The 21,273-nt window shown below is 38.2% G+C and overlaps 1 protein-coding gene across 1 annotated transcript in view; it reads right to left on the reverse strand.

Moving 5' to 3' along the window:
* nup210 (nucleoporin 210) overlaps nt 1–21,273 on the reverse strand; it is a 232,127-nt gene that overhangs the window by 203,867 nt on the left and 6,987 nt on the right. The window contains exon 2 of the mRNA XM_039770930.1: nt 1,036–1,172. Coding sequence (XP_039626864.1) covers nt 1,036–1,172 — 137 coding nt within the window. The remainder of the gene's footprint in view (nt 1–1,035; nt 1,173–21,273) is intronic.

Consider the following 21,273-nt stretch of genomic DNA (forward strand, 5'->3'; position numbering starts at 1 on the left):
CATTGAATGCTGACTTAACAGAAAATCACTTTTCTATACAAGAAAGAACTTCTTACCATATCATACTTTAAATATTATGACAATGCCTTTTCAGATACCAACAGGCTATACATTATGTTCTTATTGGATTGGATTTACTTTATTATCATTCAAACCATACAACCAAGAATGCACTGAAGAACAAAATTGTGTTTCTTCAGGCTCAATGTACAAACATAGACAAGTACAAATCCTACAACAACAGACAGACATCCCAGATAGGCAGAATATATTTATAATCCAATACACAAATTGGTGGATAGTTATAAAATGTTCAAGTGACATATTGCACAGAAAAAACGTCATTTTAGGAAATTTGAAATTCTAAATATATTTGTTCAAACAGTCTGTGTGTGTTTTCAGGAATTTAACCATCCCACTAGGTCAGCATGTTTGTGGTTGGTGGGAGTGGAGTAGTGTGATAGCCTGTGGGAAGAAACTCCTACAGAGTCTGACAGTCTTGGAGCACATACTATGGTAGCGATTGCCAGAAAGCAAAAAGTTTGAACAGACCATGTCCTGGGAGAGTGGGGTTTCTGACTATCTTAGTAGCTCTCCTAAGGCAACGTGACAAGTACAGATCGTGTATAGGCGGAAAGACTGTTCTTAGGATATCTTCTGCCATCTTCACGACTCTCTGGAGAGACTTCTGATGTGAAACAGTGCAGTTGCCATACAAAAAAATGAAGCTGCTGGTCAAGATGATCTCTATAGCACATCTGTAGGAACATTGTGAGGACTGGAGGAGGGAGGTTCACTCTCCTCATCCATCACAAAAAGTGAAGGCGCTGCTCTGCTCTCTTGTCAAGGGTGGTGGTGTTTGTTTTCCATGTCAGGTTATCCATGATGTGCACCCCCAGTAACTTAGTGCTTCTTTCTGACTCCACAGTAATGCCATGGATTACAAGTGGAGATGGATGGATGGATGGATGGATACTTTATTAATCCCCAAAAGAAAATTCAATACCTGAAGTGATAAAGCTCATGTTTACTTACATATGTCCTCTGCAAAGATAATACTTGTCAGCCTGGTTGGTTGTGAAGAGCGAGCCTGCAGTAGTGCCCTTTGAGAACATTGACGCTCATCTGGATCAACAGCCTCCACACTAGCGACCTCTGGCCTTGATGAAGTCCTGCAAGATGCAACAAGTTTGACAATGCTGAGTCAACAAAACACACTAGGAAGATAGGTCATCAGTAATTATTAGAAACTTTCACATCAGAATCTGTAAATGGGCAATAAAACTAGAAGCATATTAGAACTGCTTGAATGTTCAATACGTGCAGGAAGGATTTAACATGTTCATTCACTTAAGAATAGTTTCAGTATGGGCTTGCAAGATAAAAATAAATATTTAAGTATTTACAAAAAATAAAATGAGAGGCTCTTTGAAGGGTAACTCTTATCTAATTTTAAATAAAATAAACACTGAAAAAGAAAGATGTAGTATGTAGATTGAGATTATTCCATTGTACAAGACAGGGCCATTTCTGGGCATAGGCTGTCCAGGGCCTCTAATGGTTAAGGTGCATTACTGCAGCCCTCTTGTAGAGATTCCTAACTTTATTTTGTTTAGAAAAATTCAACCAGACTGGACTGGAGCACAAAAGAATGTTTACATTGTGCACCTCAGCAGCACCTGCACTGTCTGCACTATTCACAGCACAATCTGTGTGCTGTTGTATACACTAATGCAGACAGCACGCCAGGGATCTCGTGCAATGTGCAGCCTCCTCACTAACTGTGCGCCACACATGCGACAGTGAGGCAGAGGTGCTTCAGCTTTGGGAGTTAGCTGTTGCCAGGACTAGGAGTCAGGACTAACCTCCAGGTCTTCCCATAGGACGCACTGCCTGCATCACGGACTGACACCTGGGACCCTTTCTCCTACTCTGCTTCAAGTGTAGCACCATAGGGTGAGTGATGGCTGACCCAAGTGCAGTCCAGACTGAAGTGAGTGACTCAGATGTGTAATGGGAACGCAAAAATTCAAAAACTCCCACAACACTCAGCAGTAATAAAGATCATCATTTCGACCATTACCAAACATTTTTGGTAAGATCCAAGATCAATGGATTCGTTAACCTGTGTGCATTCAGCAGGTTCAAGGTTTTAAAATTCCTCAGCTAGTGGAACCAATAATGACTCACTGATTGTATAAGCATTTTTGAGTTTTACTACACAATGCTCCACAATGATATTTGAATATGAATTTTCAGATCTTATCCTTACACTTCCCAGCTCTTTAAGCTTCCCTGCACACTTTAGAAATGGTTAGCCTTTTTGAGTTTTTGCAATAAAATCCAAACCTACATGAATAAAATTGTAAGTTGTTTGTTTGTTCACCAATTTGGCAAAAATAGCTGAACCGATTTTCATGAAATTTTGCATGTGCATTGCTGTTGGTTCTACTTATAATATAAGCTATATGGTATATTGGAGAGAGGGATTAGAAAGGAGGCAATCAGGAAACCAGCACCAATTCATGAACTACAATTCCAATCAAACAGCAGGAAATTGCTATGGTTGATGAGGACACCATTATCAACACACAAAAAGTTTTGTACTACCCAAAACATGATCTGATCTAAGAATGCAGGTATGGCAATTTCTTCACATATAATTTGGATAATAATTTAATTGTCTCATGGGATTGTAGATTTTGCTTAAGAGTACATTATTTTTTTCTCATCGTGGGTTGTATTTAACATGTTAAATGTGCCAAGATAGTTTTTCCACCTAGACTCTTTTTATGAGAAATATACGGGTACAGAAGGAGTGTGCAGCGCTGCCAAATTATTATGAAGCAATGTTCCTTTCTTTCAGCCCTCCAAAAAATTTTTAAACTCCAAAACACCCTATTGTTTGCAAAAGAAAAATTGGGTAGTGGTGAGCAAAACGCTATTATTTTGTGATGCTATAATACATGACCAATGGAGCAAAAGTCAGTCCAATGGATGAGGGTAGTGGCAGCCTGCTCTGTGTTGATCAAGCATGCACATAAGAATTTCACAGCACTGTGTACACACAACAATAACTCTAAAATGAACTGATAACACTGCAATGTTTATAAAAGCAAAGCCTTACATTTTTGAAAAATCTGCATATTGTTTCTCTTCGCGGCAGACATAAGCCATGACAAAACTGGACAAAGCAGAACGAAACGCAATTTTTTTAGCATATGCCAGGGGCCTCATTTAATGCTGAAACCCTGGAAAATGTGTATGGCCAAAATAAAACCTGCCATATGCACATTTCTATACAATTTACCCTTTAAAAATCACAATCATCTTGTAAATGTGCATTTGTGAACGCATCTTAAACCCTGGTTTCACCCTGAAACAACCATATATGAACCATGCTAATTAACCTCATACATGAGCAGCCACAATGCTGCAGACCTTTACTGACTGGTAGTGCACCTACCATGATGCATTCAAGTAGTGCAAGATAAGAATTTCTTGAAAAATTAGAGGCACACAGAAAACTTTTATTTTGTGGCCTAAGCACGGGTATCAAGAACAAGCAGAAATATGTCGGAAAAAGGGGAAGGGGGGAAAAAGAAAAAGAAAAAAAAAAAAAAAAAAAGACTGATCACGTGCAATGAAGCGAATCCCTTTTGACGTATAATGAGAGGAGTGTGGAGGGGGAGGAGAAAAAAAAAAAAAAAATCTATGCTCCATCGCTCTCTCATTTCGATCCACGAATGGCATCTGTAATTGGAGATGCCTTTTTATGCTGCATTATGCCAGAGCAGTCCAAATCACTATCATGCTGTTTTGGCATCAGAGTTGACTTGCATGGTAACAGAATGTAAATGCTCTTACTGCGATATGAGTGCATTAAATTGCTCCGATTAAATCAGGAAAAATGGACACTGGTGCAAAGAGCCTTTTTATATGTTGGCAACACCATGTTGAATGTATGCGCATCCACACCATATGAAAACTGTAAATATGTGCATGTTCTCTTTTATAAATCCAGATGTTTACACAGGAAGATGCATATGAACATTGAGCCTCATTTTGTTAGTATGCAAGCTTTATAAATGAGGCCTCAGGACACTCTTTAAATATGTAAGAAAAAAAGAACTGAAAATGGTGTTAGTAACCTTTTCTGTTTCTTGACAGCAAACATTAATTCAAGTTCATTTTATTATGAGGCAGTTATAATTTTTGGCTTTGATGCCAATGCAGTTCTTTGGTTTGTAGCAATTTAAAATCAACATTGAAAGAATCAACTAAATGTGTAAACTTTGCAACTAGCATAATGCTGCAAAGGGCAGCCACACAAACAATATTTTTGCACAATTCAAGGGCAGCCATGCTACTAAGCTTCTTTTGACATAAATGAAGACAATAAATAAAAGTGAAACCAATTTTAAGTCAATCTACAATCACTAAGTCATTAATCAGTGGATGCCCTTATAATAAAAAAAAACAACCACTGAAATGAAATTACAAAAGCTATAACAGAGTGCATTGCTTAGGACATTTCTCATTTGTGTTTTGAAAAAGAAAAAAGAAAAAGAGGGATTCAAAAACTTAATCAAAATGCTAAGCCTTGGGAATGTAATGTCAAGTGGCAGCTACTTCAGCCTGCTAATGTGGTAAGCCAAGGACCTCAGCTGGATTGAGAAGTGCTTTGGACATATTTTCCATCTGGCTATTGGTAAAACAGAAAAAACAAGATAGATAATGACATGTTTTTACATCAAAATCACGATTTCACATTTTGTAATTTTTAGAAATAGCAACATCTGCAATTTTAATCAGCCTGCAAATTATAAAGAACATCAGCACCACCTGTCTATGTAGTTGTCATTCAACCAAAACTGAGTAAAGCAATTATACTGTATATTTTTCCAGAATCATACACCCTCTACACATTACATCTTAATTATTCACAAATTGAAAAATGTGTATTAATATTAGAACAGTATTCCTTTTTCTTTGTGACATACACATATAATTACAGTATAAGCACTGTTCACGTTAAAAACATTTAAGAGAAATAATATTTACATATGTGTGTGTGTCTGTGTTGGTGACAGAGAGAGAAAGTTGATGTGTGTAACAAATGGTCAAAGGGCAATACGGTATTGCTTAAAAGACAAATGTAAATATATTAGGATGTTTAATTAAATGTTAAGTTTTATTTGCTGGGTTATATTTCACATAGAGAGGTTGAAAGGACTCTCACAAATAGAGAGCAGTAGGTGTTTGTAAAATGGTGATAAGCACTTTCTCATTCACATGGAAGAAGAAAAATGTCAGCTGCATAAGCTGAACATAAAATTTCCTAAACCATAAACTATTCACATAATCATCTTATTAGAGGGGGGTTCTCACCTTGTTCTCAAAGCACTAAATAAGGCCTTAGCTCCACTGCAGGGATTTAAAAGATGCCCCTTCAGGTTTTAATACGTTAATTCAAGTTTACTGCCACAGTACTCTTAGTTCTCTCAAATAAATACAGAAAACACAAAGCAACCTACTTTAAGGGGCCTGAGCATTCCTAGTTTAGGTCTGCAAATTCTGGAGGCAACTGAATATCAGCTCCAAATGCAACAAAAGATTGAATTATTGTACAGCAAAATATTTTGCCTAAACATTTTCAGTAATTTTAATATTTCCAACAAATAAATGTGCCAGACAGCTGCTTGCAGGTTGGCAACTAAGGAGTCTAGATTGATAACAGAGTCATACATTATAAGCACTCTTTGGGTAATATGATTTTTAGATAGTGGTGTTACCCTGTTTCAGGTAGCAAGCTGTGCTACCAAACTTTGTTGCAACTAATTTTCCTTAGTGTGGCATCTGATTTGAAAAAATAAACCACTTCCACACTACAGATGATGTACGAGTTTTCCTTTTTCCACAACTGATTGTTACATTTTCCTCTTTCCTATGCACGCGTTTTCCTTTTTAATTTGAGTTTAACGAGTTGGCTTGTAGCAGACTAAAAACCCAGCTAAGATTCAGACCATCGATAGGACGGTGATTTCTTTACTTTTTCAGGTGGAAATACCAGGAATGCACCCAGCCTTGGCCCGACTCACATTCCCTCACAGAGACAAAAATCAAAACAGTAAAAAAACAGGAATTGAAGAATGTACTAAACAATAATAAATTAAATATGACTACACAAACTAAAACGATCCCACCCCAGTTCCCTTTACGGCGAAATACAATAAACATGAATTCAACAATAACAAACAACTAACAAAAACCATAGACGGTTAAGTCCATAAAAAAAACGGTATCTGATGAAATGAAATGGAGGTAGATAGTCCAAAGATCAGCAGGCTGTATGTGAATGTAAAGATCAGTCCTACTGGTATTTCTTGATGAGATGATGACGAGTGAATGGGATCAGGAGTGCTCCTTTCTTGCAGGACAACAACAAATCCTCAGACAGTTCTCATACAGCAGGAAGACACCAAACAGTCCATATACCCAAAACAGAAGACAACCCAGGACAAAGCAAGAATTCACTGGTAGTAAACAGGAAGGCAAACAGACAGGCAACACAGGACATGAAATAACAAAAGACCTCTCACCTCCTCTATGTGGAATTGGCCTCCTTTAAAATCTCGCGCCGACCTCCTTGTCCCTAGCAGCCTCTGCACCCTCAGCAGACAACCAATCAAAGCCACTGCAGGAACTGCTGGGAGTTGAAGTTTCTTTACCCAGTAGCGCCACTACAGGATAATTAGTCTGTTTTCATACATTGTCATGCAGTTGATGAGTAAACTGCTTCTCCAAGTGGCTGCTTATCCTCCTATCTAGTGAGTAAAATGTGCAAGTCACCTACTACTGCACTAAAGCAGTTATTGTTCAAAGTTCACATACACTTGTCTTCTGTTATGTTTTTGAAAAACACAGATGTGAAAATTATTGTTCAGACATGCAAGGAGGACTTTCACTGTACTTTGTACACATGACAGTAAATTTTAACTTAAATCTGAAACAGCCAGAGATGTGGGTAATAGGAAGGCATGAACAAAGTGTATCTATTTGGACATTAATGATTCATACACATTTACATATGCATTGAAGTTATTCAGGGATTTATACAACTTTGAAAATACTTGCATAAGAATGTATGCAAGACATGTAGACAAGTGTCTAATGGGCACGACTAACAGAATCGCCTACCAGACAGGTTTACAGCAAAAGATGGCAGGAAAACAGCTTTCATAAAGTTTCTGTCAATGGTTTAAAGCAGTGTTTCTCAAGGTGGGGCTAGCAAAACAATTAGTAAAAATTGGTAAGTAATTCACAAATATCATATATAATTGGTGTTCAAACAGTCTGGTTATTTTCCCTTATATTTTATTTTTTTTTTAAAACAATCAACATGGTTAAAATGTAAAAATAATGTCCATTATTAAACAAACCAAAGAATGCTAAACAATGTACAAACTTTTCAGGCAGCATAGTCGCGTCTGCATGTGGTGGAGTCAACATATCTAAGCAATCTGTAACGGCATTTTACTTTCAAGAGTTCTAGGATTTTTTAATAAAACTAGGTGGCTTCGCTCGGCCACCCCGTGTTTGGTTTACCGGATATACAATTTAAAGAGATTGTTATTTTCATGGGAATTGTTACATATGCATTATTTTCACTTTTACTTTAAAAACATTTGTAAAAACAATACTTGTCCCTTATTTCCGGCCCGTGCATGGTTACATCTATTTCTCTCCAGACATATAATGCTGCTCGTGTTGTGAAGGTTTTGTTTTTAGAGGGGTGCTGAATGCACGCGAAGGATATGCGGTCGGATCACCTACTGTCCTTTTGTTGCTTGCGAGCTGCCTGTTCTGCTTGTCGCATGTTGTTTTAAGAGCTGGGAGCACATGATGCTTGTCTGCCAAATGCAATCCAGCATCTGCTAGGTTAGATGTCTGTGGACTGGTTTTAAATGACGGCTCACTGCCTTGTCTCACGTGACGTTGTAAAAACAATACTTGTCCTTTATTTCCTGCCCCAGGCATTGTTAAATCTCTTTCTTGCAGGACATATAACACTGCTCGCGTTGTGAAGGGGGATTGCTGTTGTCGCGACCCTTGATCATTTTAAAGCCTGTACAGCCGCTCTCCTTTTTGCCACTTCATGTCTCTGCTGCTCGCGTTGTGCTCGCTTCTCCGTGATCATAAAGTGTTTTCTTTCAAGTTAAACTTGTCGTTGCTTTAACTGTTGCAGGACCACAGATTCTCATAGCATATGTTCCATTATTGTGTAAATCTATGTTTTGTGCATTGAATGATGTGAATGCAAAAAGACTTTGTTTTCTGCTCTTTGCCTTTTATTTCTGATGTCACTTTGTCCTGCTATTTTTGTCAATTATACCTGGTCCTGATGATTAATTTCCTTTTGTTAGCGCTAATGCGATCTTTTAATTGTTGACGTTTCATTTATAACATATTGTCCTTTATACACTTTATATGCACTGAGTCACCTGTATCTGTGTGTGCTGCTTCCCTTTACACTACTGATTTTTTTTTTTTGCTGGCTGTGCTCCGATATTGCTTGTAAGTAGGGCGTGTCTTGCAAGAATCTCATGTTCTATATCCCTGGGATCTTTCGTCTCGTGGGTCTTTTATTTGTCTTCCGTGATCTTAACATGTCACGTATCATCTCCTAGTCATTCCCTCCCACAGGATTTTTTTTTTTAATAATAGAGAGATCTGTCATAAAAAAAGATGTGTTTCTAATTGCAACTTTTTTTGTAACTTTTTTCTTCCAATTTCTAAGGGGTTCCTGGTCTGAAAAAGTTTGAGAATCCCTGGTTTAAAGCATTTGATTTACATGCAACAGGGCATTAAAGTCTTCAACTCGGCATTGAATCAACTGGTATACTTCACATGTCTTTTTTGGTGAAGGGTACATAAGTATTTGCATTTTTAAAAGATTTAGGTTTTAAAGGCCAAAGTCAGTCAGTCATCGTCCAACCCGCTATATCCTAACACAGGGTCACAGGGGTCTGCTGGAGCCAATCCCAGCCAACATAGGGCATAAGGCAGGAACAAATCCTTGGGCAGGGCTCCAGCCCACTGCAGAAGGCCAAAGTTATACTTCAGAAATCATATTTGGGAAGATGCATGTTACACAACTTAGTAGCAGAAAACTTAAAGTGTGTACTCTTTCATCTTGAGTACACACAGATGAGTGGAAACAGTTTTGTTATTTCTTGAGGTCTGCTAATGTCTGGCCCTAATGAGCAAAAAATATAAAGTTGTCCATCAACCACAGATGGACCCATTTCTAAATTATGAACAATCATGAACAATGTTTTGGGAGTTTTCTACTAACAGTTTGCATATAACAGTGCCCCTTGCAGATACAGTGGTGTAAAAAACTATTTGCCCCCTTCCCGATTTCTTATTCTTTTGCATGTTTGTCACATAAAATGTTTCTGATCATCAAACACATTTAACCATTAGTCAAATATAACACAAGTAAACACAAAATGCAGTTTTTACATGATGGTTTTTATTATTTAGGGAGAAAAAAAATCCAAACCTACATGGCCCTGTGTGAAAAAGTAATTGCCCCCTTGTTAAAAAATAACCTAACTGTGGTGTATCACACCCGAGTTCAATTTCCGTAGCCACCCCTAGGCCCGATTACTGCCACACCTGTTTCAATCAAGAAATCACTTAAATAGGAGCTGCCTGACACAGAGAAGTAGACCAAAAGCACCTCAAAAGCTAGACATCATGCCAAGATCCAAAGAAATTTAGGAACAAATGAGAACAGAAGTAATTGAGATCTATCAGCTTGTAAAAGTTATAAAGCCATTTCTAAAGGTTTGGGACTCCAGCGAACCACAGTGAGAGCCATTATCTACAAATGGCAAAAACATGGAACAGTGGTGAACCTTCCCAGGAGTGGCCGGCCGACCAAAATTACCCCAAGAGCGCAGAGACGACTCATCCGAGAGGTCACAAAGACCCCAGGACAACGTCTAAAGAACTGCAGGCCTCACTTGCCTCAATTAAGGTCAGTGTTCACGACGCCACCATAAGAAAGAGACTGGGCAAAAACGGCCTGCATGGCAGATTTCCAAGACACAAACCACTGTTAAGCAAAAAGAAGATTAGGGCTCGTCTCAATTTTGCTAAGAAACATCTCAATGATTGCCAAGACTTTTGGGAATATACCTTGTGGACTGATGAGACAAAAGTTGAACTTTTTGGAAGGCAAATGTCCCGTTACATCTTGCGTAAAAGGAACACAGCATTTCAGAAAAAGAACATCATACCAACAGTAAAATATGGTGGTGGTAGTGTGATGTCTGGGGTTGTTTTGCTGCCTCAGGACCTGGAAGGCTTGCTGTGATAGATGGAACCATGAATTCTACTGTCTACCAAACAATCCTGAAGGAGAATGTCCGGCCATCTGTTCGTCAACTCAAGCTGAAGCGATCTTGGGTGCTGCAACAGGACAATGACCCAAAACACACCAGCAAATCCACCTCTGAATGGCTGAAGAAAAACAAAATGAAGACTTTGGAGTGGCCTAGTCAAAGTCCTGACCTGAATCCAATTGAGATGCTATGGCATGACCTTAAAAAGGCGGTTCATGCTAGAAAATCCTCAAATAAAGCTGAATTACAACAATTCTGCAAAGATGAGTGGGCCAAAATTCCTCCAGAGTGCTGTAAAAGACTCATTGCAAGTTATCGCAAACGCTTGATTGCAGTTCTTGCTGCTAAGGGTAGCCCAACCAGTTATTAGGTTCAGGGGGCAATTACTTTTTCACACAGGGCCATGTAGGTTTGGATTTTTTTCTCCCTAAATAATAAAAACCATCATTTAAAAACTGCATTTTGTGTTTACTTGTGTTATATTTGACTAATGGTTAAATGTGTTTGATGATCAGAAGCATTTTGTGTGACAACCATGCAAAAGAATAAGAAATCAGGAAGGGGGCAAATGGTTTTTCACACCACTGTATATGAAGAGAAAATGCTTGTCAAACAGAGCCTTCCTCATTATGGATGAGAAGATGAGCCTGATTGCTCATCTGTTAATACAAGAAAATTTTAGGTTTGAGCCCTTGATAACATAAGGAACAATAAAACTAATTTGGGGGATTAACTTACATTTGCTTCAAACAATCCACTGTTAATACTATTTTGATATGAACTGCTGCTTAAATGGTATGCTTACGTTAACATAGGCTCAATAGCTAGTCCAAATACAGTCCACCCAGAAAATATTTAGACCACTACACTTTTTGCAAACTTTATTGTGTTGTAGACTTTATTTTAAATGGACACATTTGGTATTTTTGCCCATCACTCTACACTCAATGACCCATAATGACAAACTGAAAACATGTTTTTTAGAAAGATCTGCAAATCGATTAAAAAAATCAAAAACTGAACCCTCTTATCTCTCGGTAAGCCATGGTTGTGTTTCCAAGCCAAATCAAATGCCAAATACAATTCTTTAAAATTGTGTCAGAAAGAATGAAAAGGACCCAGAGATAAATGGGCGGTATATGCTGAATCCTAAGTCAGAAAACCAGGAGATCAAAAAGGAAATCTAGCAACAAAACCAAAATGAAGAGTAAAATTCGTAAAAGGGTCAAAATATTCTTAGTCTTAAACAAACCAGAATCATGAACATACTTGGAATTTCTTTAAGGAATATGCAAAAACAGTAAAGACATGAATCTAAAGCAGGGGTCTCCAACACATCGCTCGCAAGCTACCGGTAGCTCGCAACCCCTTTTCAAGTAGCTCGCCAAAGGGTTAATGAATCCTACATAAATTTGAAAACTTGATTAGTCAAATTAGGGGTGGGTGATCTTTCCAAAAAATCTTATCACAATCCTTTTAACACAAAACATTGATCCACAATCTGAACTGCAATCTATGTTTTCAATGTGGCATACACTTAAGAGAATTCTCAATGACTCAAACTCATCAAGACCTATGTAACACTTTATCAAACAAAGTTGAATTCAATTGTTCTCTTGTTTGCTAGCTAAGCGAAGTTAAAGAACACGCCCCGAAGCTGGCGAGTCAGTGAGGAAAGCCCCTCCCCCTGACCCATTCCGGAGTGAATTATGATATATAACGAAATGAGAGATTAAGTCACAAAATCAACTGGAATGTTCAAGCAAATTATAGAAAACACAAACATTTAAATCTGTTAAGTAGTTCTCTTGTGAAAAAGCGGACAGAAATACAGACAGAGAGACACTGGATTTTATATATTATATATTAGAACATCCTTCAAAATAATGAGCAGTTAAAGTCTCAACAGCATTCTCAGCATTTCTGGAGCTTAGCAGAGGCAGAGAACTAGAAGAATCTTCACCAAGCAGCTCTGAAAATGTCTGCTTTGTTTTGGTCTCCATACCTCTGTGAGTCTGAGGTGAATGTCATGAAATCAAAGTTCAGAACAAGACTGACAGACGAACATTTAAATGACTCATTAAGCGTGAACCTAAGTGGCTCCACTCCACCATACACCTAGTCTCTTGAGTCCATGCATTGCCAGTCATCTGACTAACTAAAAAACACATCACACATGCAACTGGACATGTGAATAAAGTGACATGTAACAAAATAACAAATGAATAAGTAATATCTGTGTATTTGGAATTGCATTGTTTTGTTTTAAAAGCATTCATGTTTTAATTCAATAGTGTGAGATACACTAGAAAATGCATACAGACATACAAAATGCACTTGCAGGTGAACTAAATATTTTTTGTGATGTTCTAATGCAAAACAAGCTTATTCAGTTTGTTTGGGTTGAAATAAGCTAGGAGAATAAACGTTAGAAAATATGAATAGCTCTTGGCCATTTTCATTTTGTAAAAGTAGCTCTCAGGGGAAAAAGGTTGGAGGTCCCTGATCTAAAGAGTGACCTTTATACCCTGTGGCCCCAAAAATCACTGATGGCCTTTCATGTTAATGTTAGTATCTGAATGGCAAACAGCAAACAATGCACTTTGCAAAGAAAACAAATCATTCAAGATTGTTTTTAAATTATCTGTACCAAAAGCATGGAACATCCTGACAATAGGAGCCGAAAGTGATCAACATTGGACAACAGCAAACATGAAAAACATCCAATAACCTCCTGATTAGAGGCCAATTGATTGGCTGCAGGTCTAAATTTGCCAATTTTCACAAAAAAAAAAAAAAACACACATCGATGAGGATTGGTAAATTGGTAATTTAGTTGTAGTCATCTTTTATGGTATTACAGCCAGCACACTTTTTTTTTGGCAGTAAAATTCCTGTAGTGAAAAAAAATGTAGCAAGTGTGCAGCAAGTTCAGCTTGTTTTGCAACTGAGCAAGAAACGATTGCAATATTACCCTTTATGTTAAAGAAAAGTAAAGTAATAAACTGAGAAAAAGGAATCTGAGAATTTGCCCTGTGCAATTGTGCAAAAATATATCTGTTTCAAATGAATTATTAATCATTTTGAACAAATTTCCGTAATTCGTTCAAACAGATTATTATTCCTGTAAAAAGCATATGTCTATTAGGTAGGTTTTATTTTGCAAATGGTCTTGGTTGGCGGTCCTCAATTTCAAATTTCACTTTTTTTTTCTTTCAATATTTAAAACACTTGCACAGATCCCCGCCTCCATCCACCCTTATGGCTGCAGAAGTTGGAGCAGACAATAACATAAGGGAGGGAGCAAAAAAGAAAACAAAAGTCTTTTAGCAGCTATTTAAAAAGAAAAAACAGAATTCAGAGAGGGCAAATCTCTTCACACTGCCATTGAAAAAGAAAACAAAAGCTACATGATGATACCTGAGTTAGACATTGATGTAAATCCACATCTGTGGTGGAAAACAAGAAGTACATTTCCCCAAATTTGGGAAACTTGCAAAAACTTGTATCATAAATTACACCGGCTGTTACAGACTGAAATCAAATGTTTGCTTTTATTCTAAAATAGTAGGACTAAGAGCAGTTTACTTCTCAAAACGGAGTGGTGCAGGATCGAACTCGAGACCTTTTGATTCCCAGTCAGCAGCTGATTCTATTGCGCCACAGAGACAGTCATAATAAACGGGTGTCAATGTTGCATGTTAAGGCGGCTTTTTGTTTATCTATACTAATAAAAGGCAAAGCCCTCACTCACTCACTCACTCACTCACTGACTGACTCATCACTAATTCTCCAACTTCCCGTGTGGGTGGAAGGCTGAAATTTGGCAGGTTCATTCCTTACAGCTTCCTTACAAAAGTTGGGCAGGTTTTATATCGAAATTCTACGCGTAATGGTCATAACTGGAAGCAGTTTTTCTCCATTTACTGTAATGGAGATGAGCTTCAATGCCATGGGGGCGGAGTTTCGTGTGACATCATCACACCTCCCACGTAATCACGCAGTACATAGAAAACCAAGAAGACCTCAAAAAAGCGCTGAAGAAAACATGCATTATATAATTGAGAAGGCAGCGAAACAATAAGAAGCGAGCGAGTGACATATACAACCATATTCATGAGTTCTGCTACTTCGGAAACAAAGCACGATGTAAACCTACACTTTAAGTTCATAGACAGGCTGCCGCTGGCGTTTGTAATTTAGTGCCTGCCCATATAAGGCCGTCCGTCAGCGGTAATCCAATAGCAAACGGCCACGGGTAAATATTCACGGGTGAAGGACTGTGTTTATGGAGAGGAAGATGAGATGGTCAGGGTGGTGTTTGACACAAACTCAGCGAAACTGTGAGAGAAAGTTTTAAGTGCCAGGACTAAGGTAACATTAAATACAGCCACGGACATAGCACGAGATGGCACCAGCACAACTGGGAACCTTCGATGCATGTACACCGAGCGGCTCACGTGAACTGACGAGTGCACAGATAAAAGGCAACAGTTCTAAAGAGCTGAACAAAACCGAATTACACAATTGAAAAGGCAGCAAAAAATATGAAGCGTCTGATAAGCATATTCATAAATGCAGCTACTGTGGAAACAAAGCACACGGTGGAAAAGTCAATGTCCCGCTAAAGGAAGACAGTGTAAAAAAAACCCGTGCATACAGTGTGTCAGGTCTCAGATAAAGAAAAAGACGAGCTGTTTATTGATGCAGTAAGAAACGAATCGATGAAAGAAACCTGTCATCTTTATGACGATTGACAAACACGGAATGTAACTTGAACACAACACATCCTACAAATACGAGCCTGATTGAAAGAAATAATGATAATCAAATCCTTGATGACAGCAACACTCAGTAACACTCACAAACAAATACTGTATATTGACAGTCATGTTACGTTATTTTTAAAATGTTCCCTTTTCTTTTTCTAGCTTTTTTAACACACTACTTCTCTCGATACGCTGGTATATATATATATATATATATATATATATATATATATATATATATATATATATATATATATATATATATATATATATATATATATATATATATATATATATATATATATATATATATATATATATATATATATATATATATATATATATATATATATATATATATATATATATATATATATATATATATATATCCCGATCTACATATTCGAATAATGGATACTTTATTCGCCATCAATGATTGTTTTGGTAAAGCCATACTCAGTGTATTCATTAGATGAACGGTAAAAAGTAAGAGCGAGGGGAGGATGCAGGCTGTAGTGCGCGTCAACTCTATCTGAATTGCGCGATCACATTTCAAAAAATATATCTTTTCAAGTTCTGTTTAGTCCATATGTGTCAAACTCAAGGGCCACGGGCCACATCCGACCCGGCGTGTATTTATATCCGGCCCGCAAGATCATTTTATATACTGTATTATTGTTATTAATGGCCCGGGTATATGAAGCGCTGGTACCACAATAAACTACAGATCCCATAATGCAGCGCTTCAGCTGTGAAGTGATTTCAAGTGAAGCTACTTTTATGGGAGACACAAATGCACCAGTGCAACTTGCCCTACTTTCCCTGTTGCCAAGTAATTTTTGAACCAAGTCGTCACTACGGTGTTCCCAAATACGCACTTTGCTGATAAACTGAGCGCACTGAGTTTGCACGGCGCTTTGGTGACTTTGAAGAACAAAAAAAGTCCGTCTACATGCGGCTTGAACCTCGTGCATGTTTGGTAGCACATATCTGTGTGAGAAGCTCTTCTCAGTGATAAAGACTAACAAAACAGCACACAGGAGTCGCCTCACTGATGAGCACCTGCAATCCATCCTGAGAATCTCCACAACACAGAACCTCACACCAAACATAAACGAATTTGTTGCCAAAAAAAGATGCCAGGCGTCCAGCTCTAAAATGACATATGAGCAAAGACAACTGAATGATTTGATTTGTTATTGCTGAAAGGAACACATTTTATTTATATTTCCAGGTTTTGTTATGCAGCATGTTCATATTTGAATTTGTATAATTTTGACAGGATATATTTTTATGGAGAGCAAAATCTTTTGGGATATTTAAAATCTAGGTTTATTTTTTATATAAAATTACATAAGAGTAAAGAAATTTGAATGGTTGTTCTTTTAATGTTTACTTTATTTCTAACTTGTATAATTTAGACAGGATATATTTTTATGGAGAGCAAAATATTATAAGTTGCTTAAGGTTTGAGTTGATTTATTCAGTTTTTACCATTCCTACCAAAGATATTTCTGTCGACTAAATAAAAATTCCTTCTATTTAAAATTTAAATAGAACTTGAACAAATACGATAGTTCATAATATCCACGCAGACTTGCACATAAGAGCGGAGTTATCCGTTTTAACAAGCAGCGTATTGCACTGATACGAAATAGCTGTGTGTGTATATATGTAGATATGTATGTATATGTATATATGTTTATATATGTGTATATGTATATATATATGTTTATGTGTGTGTGTGTAAATATATATATATGACAACAACACTCTTCACTCACAACAGTGACAAAACAATTACATTGACAATCATGTTACGTTATTTTCAAAATGTTTCCTTTTCTTTTTCATTGCTTCTTTAACACACTACTTCTCCGCTGCGAAGCGCAGTTATATTTTTGAATAAAAGCGCAATTGTTGTGTTAGATTTGTAGCTTTTGTGAAATTATTTCTTTAATACTTCAGGCTTCATACATTATATAGTTTATGTCTACATTTTGTCATCTACTAGTAGAATATAAAAAATGTTTGTTTTAACAATGTGTTTACACAGATTACTGTAGAAACGGAACAGACATGAAATGCGTGTGTTCCAAACAACCATCTATTATTTCCACTCTAAAACTCCCCTTCACTCCCAGAAAATCAATCAAGGCATGAGCTGGGAGAAGTTTGTGCACGTTCTAAGTCGGTGGGGGGATGGAATAGCCGGCTGCTTGCAGCCCGATTTTTATCAGCACATTTAGATGACAAAAGACGATGGTGGAGAGCTGTGAACGATTTTAAGAAGCGATGGTGGGACAGATTTACGAGTTTTTTCGTAGGCTCTGGTAATTCTAGTGTTAAGGGATGCAAAATATTGTATAATCATCACTATCATCAAAGTCCCAAAAAATAGAGATATAAATTTTTTGTCAATATCGCACAGCCTAGTCTGCACGTACGCTTTGCTTGGTGCAGTGGCACCTCTCTATACAGGGATCTCTTTTACATTCAGGCTACTTATCTAGGTTAGTAAAAATCAAGGAGGGCGCCCAACTATCACTTGGATTTTAACAACCAAGATTAGCTGGCTCAGGCCTGAAGAGGTACAAATTAAAATGGTGCTATGATGCTGGCTGAAAATAGCATTCTGAAGAATTGCACAGTTTTAAGAGAGCTTTCATAAGTGGCAACAATTTGAAACAGACTAAAAATGGCAAAAAAAATGCAATTCTAGAACTTAGGATGTTGGGGAAATAAAATCAACATGGAAGAGAGAGTAATGGTGTCAGACACAGGATCACCCACCCATCAATGAATCGGTTTGTTTCCTGCAGGAAGGGTGAAGCAAGGTGAATCATTTTGTTAAGTACAACTTCCAAATGCTCAAGATATATAAAGGCACAGTGGTACTTTTTTTAATTAATCACTCAAAACATAAGGTTTGAATATGCATATTAAAAAATTTGAATACAGTGGTACCTCGGTTTACGAGTGTTTTGCAAGACGAGCAAAAATTTTTAATAAATTTTGACTTGATAAACGAGCGATGTCTTGCAATACGAGTAGTATGGATACACTTTGTCTGCTGAGCGTCATGTGATCACAACTGAGCTGATGGTGGTTCTCTCTCTCTCTCTCCTTATCTCGCTCGCTCGCCCAGTGCGTCTTTATCTCTCTCTCTCCTTATCTTGCTCGCTCGCTCCCTCATCACGTCTTTTTCTCTCTCTCCTTATCTCGCTCGCTCGCCCAGTGCGTCTTTTTCTCTCTCTCTCCTATTCTTGCTCGCCCAGCGCTTCTCTCTCTCTTCTTATCTCGCTCGCCCAGTGCCTCTCTCTGTTTACTACGGTATTGTGACTGTGTGTGTGTGCTGTGAAGTGCGAGTCCTCATCTTGCTCCCCAAAACACGAAGCTGAGTCTCAGTACTTTAACACCAGCTGAATAATCACCAGTTTATTCAGTTTGAAACAGCAACAGCGCTGTTATTTATTGCAGCGGGATCTTTATAATGTTCCTTGATCTTTTTGGATGCGCTTATACGGCGAACTGCTACAGCGCTGGGAGACTGCGATTGCTTTCGGACACTCTTCAGCGTGTCGTCCCGTTGGGTGGAATTCCACATGAGTTTAGAAACTCACACCAGCCATGATTCTTTTTAAAGGTAAATTGCAGGTTAATTTGTATTATGTATTTTACTTTATATTTTGTATTAATCCTTTTTATATGAATAGTTTTGGGTTGTGGAACGAATCACCTGAATTTCCATTATTTCTTATGGGGAAATTCGCTTTGATATACGAATGTTTTGGATTGCGAGCACGTTTCCGGAACGAATTATGCTCGCAAACCGAGGTTCCACTGTATATGCAAATGTATATTAAAAGTTCTACATGCTACAATCTATACTTTCTTGCTTATGATGTTAATGTCTTGCTGTTTAAAACGCACAAATGTAAAATGCAGCCTTCAAACAAATGCAACACTCGGAAACACAGCCCACGATAAAAATGGGATTTTCTGTGTATAAGGAGTGACATGACCAAAAAGAAAAGTGAAGTCAGGCAAACTTTTCACTATACATGAATACATGAAACACAGACACCCCCAAAAAAACTCATAAATTGCCTAATCATGGTAAACAATTATTTTAAAGCCCCAAACCAAGAAGCTAAGCAGTTTTTTAGTCACCATCTGTCTCTTTATACTATATAAGCCAAAACCCAACAAGTGTCCTTAAAAAATAAAGTAACTGAACTAATTGTTGCATTGTAAGGCCGGAGTTATACTTCACGCGACGCGACGCATGCTGCAGCGGACGCTCCTGCCACGCAAGCGTTGTAGTGTTCATACTTGCACGCATACTTTACGTAAATCTGGAGGAATCCACCAGGTGGCAGTGCGAGATATTATCACGGTGAGAACATGTTCATGTTCTCTGTGTTGTGAATTGCCTAGAAAACCTATTAAATTTTGATGACACCTTATCACAATATCTCTGAAAAGGATGTTTATTGATTAAATCCATTAATCCAGGGATGTGTCCATTCCAGCAAGCATTGGGCACGACTGAGAAACAGTCCCTTGGCGAGGCCTCAGCTCATCGCAAGGTGAATACAAGCACACACATACACTAGCGTCATTTTAGCGGCACCAAATCCCCACATCTGCATACCTATACTTATACTTATGAAGCTGGAAATTGGAGTGTGACGATGAATGTTGTTAGTGCATATGCATCACAAGTTCGGTGTGCAACGGGTGAGAAAGATTTTTGGAGTGAGTTGGATGAAGTGATGAACAGTGTACCCAAGGAACAGAAAGTGGTGATTGGAGCGGATTTCAATGGGCATGTTGGTGAAGGGAACAGTGGAGACGAGGAGGTGATGGGTAGGTTTGGTGTCAAGGAGAGGAATGAAGAAGGTCAGAGGATAGTGGATTTTGCCAAAAAGGATGGACATGACTGTGGTGAATACATATTTTAAGAAGAGGGAGGAACATAGGGTTACGTACAAGAGTTGAGGAAGATGCACACAGGTAGATTACATCCTATGCAGAACAACAACAACATTTATTTATATAGAACATTTTCATGCAAAAAATGTAGCTCAAAGTGCTACAGAAGAGTTGATCTGAAGGAGATTGAAGACTGCAAAGTGGTGGCAGGGGAAAGTGTAGTTAAGCAGCATAGGATGGTGGTCTGTAGGATGACGTTGGAGATCAAGAAGAGAAAGAGAGTGAGGGCAGAGCCAAGGACCAAATGGTGGAAATTGAAAAAGGAAGACTGCAAGGTTGAGTTTAGGGAGGAGGTGAGACAGTCACTGGGTGGCAGTGAAGAATTACCAGACAGCTGGGAAACTACAGCAGATGTAGTAAAGGTGACAGCAAGAAGAGTGCCTGGTGTGACATCTGGACAGAGGAAGGAGGAAAAGGAAACCTGGTGGTGGAATGAGGAAATACAGGAGAGTAAACAGAGGAAGAGGATGACAAGAGTACAAGGTGATAAGGCGCAAGGTGAAGAGAGAGGTTGTGAAGGCTAAAGAAAAGGCATATGATGAGTTGTATGACAGGTTGGACACTAAGGAGGGAGAAAAGGACCTGTACCAATTGGTTAGACAGAGGGACCGAGCTGGGAAAGATGTTCAGCAGGTTAGGGTAATAAAGGATAAAGATGGAAATGTACTCACAAGCGAGGAGAGTGTGTTGAGCAGATGGAAAGAGTACTTTGAGAGGCTGATGAATGAAGAGAACGAGAGAGAAAGAAGAGGTTGAATGATATGGAGATAGTGAATCAGGAAGTGCAACGGATTAGCAAGGAGGAAGGACAGCTATGAAGAGGATAAAAAAATGGAAAGGCCGTTGGTCCAGATGACATACCTATGGAAGCATGGAGGTGTTTAGGAGAGATGGCAGTGGCGTTTTTAACCACATTGTTTAATGGAATCTTGGAAAATGAGAGGATGCCCGAGGAGTGGAGAAGAAATGTACCGGTGCCGATATTTAAGAATAAAGAGGGGGATGTGCAGGACTGCAGTAACTACAGGGGAATAAAATTGATGAGCCACAGCATGAAATTATGGGAAAGAGTAGTGGAAGCTAGGTTAAAA

This window comes from Polypterus senegalus, chromosome 12, assembly GCF_016835505.1.
Source record: "Polypterus senegalus isolate Bchr_013 chromosome 12, ASM1683550v1, whole genome shotgun sequence".
Taxonomy (NCBI): domain Eukaryota; kingdom Metazoa; phylum Chordata; class Cladistia; order Polypteriformes; family Polypteridae; genus Polypterus; species Polypterus senegalus.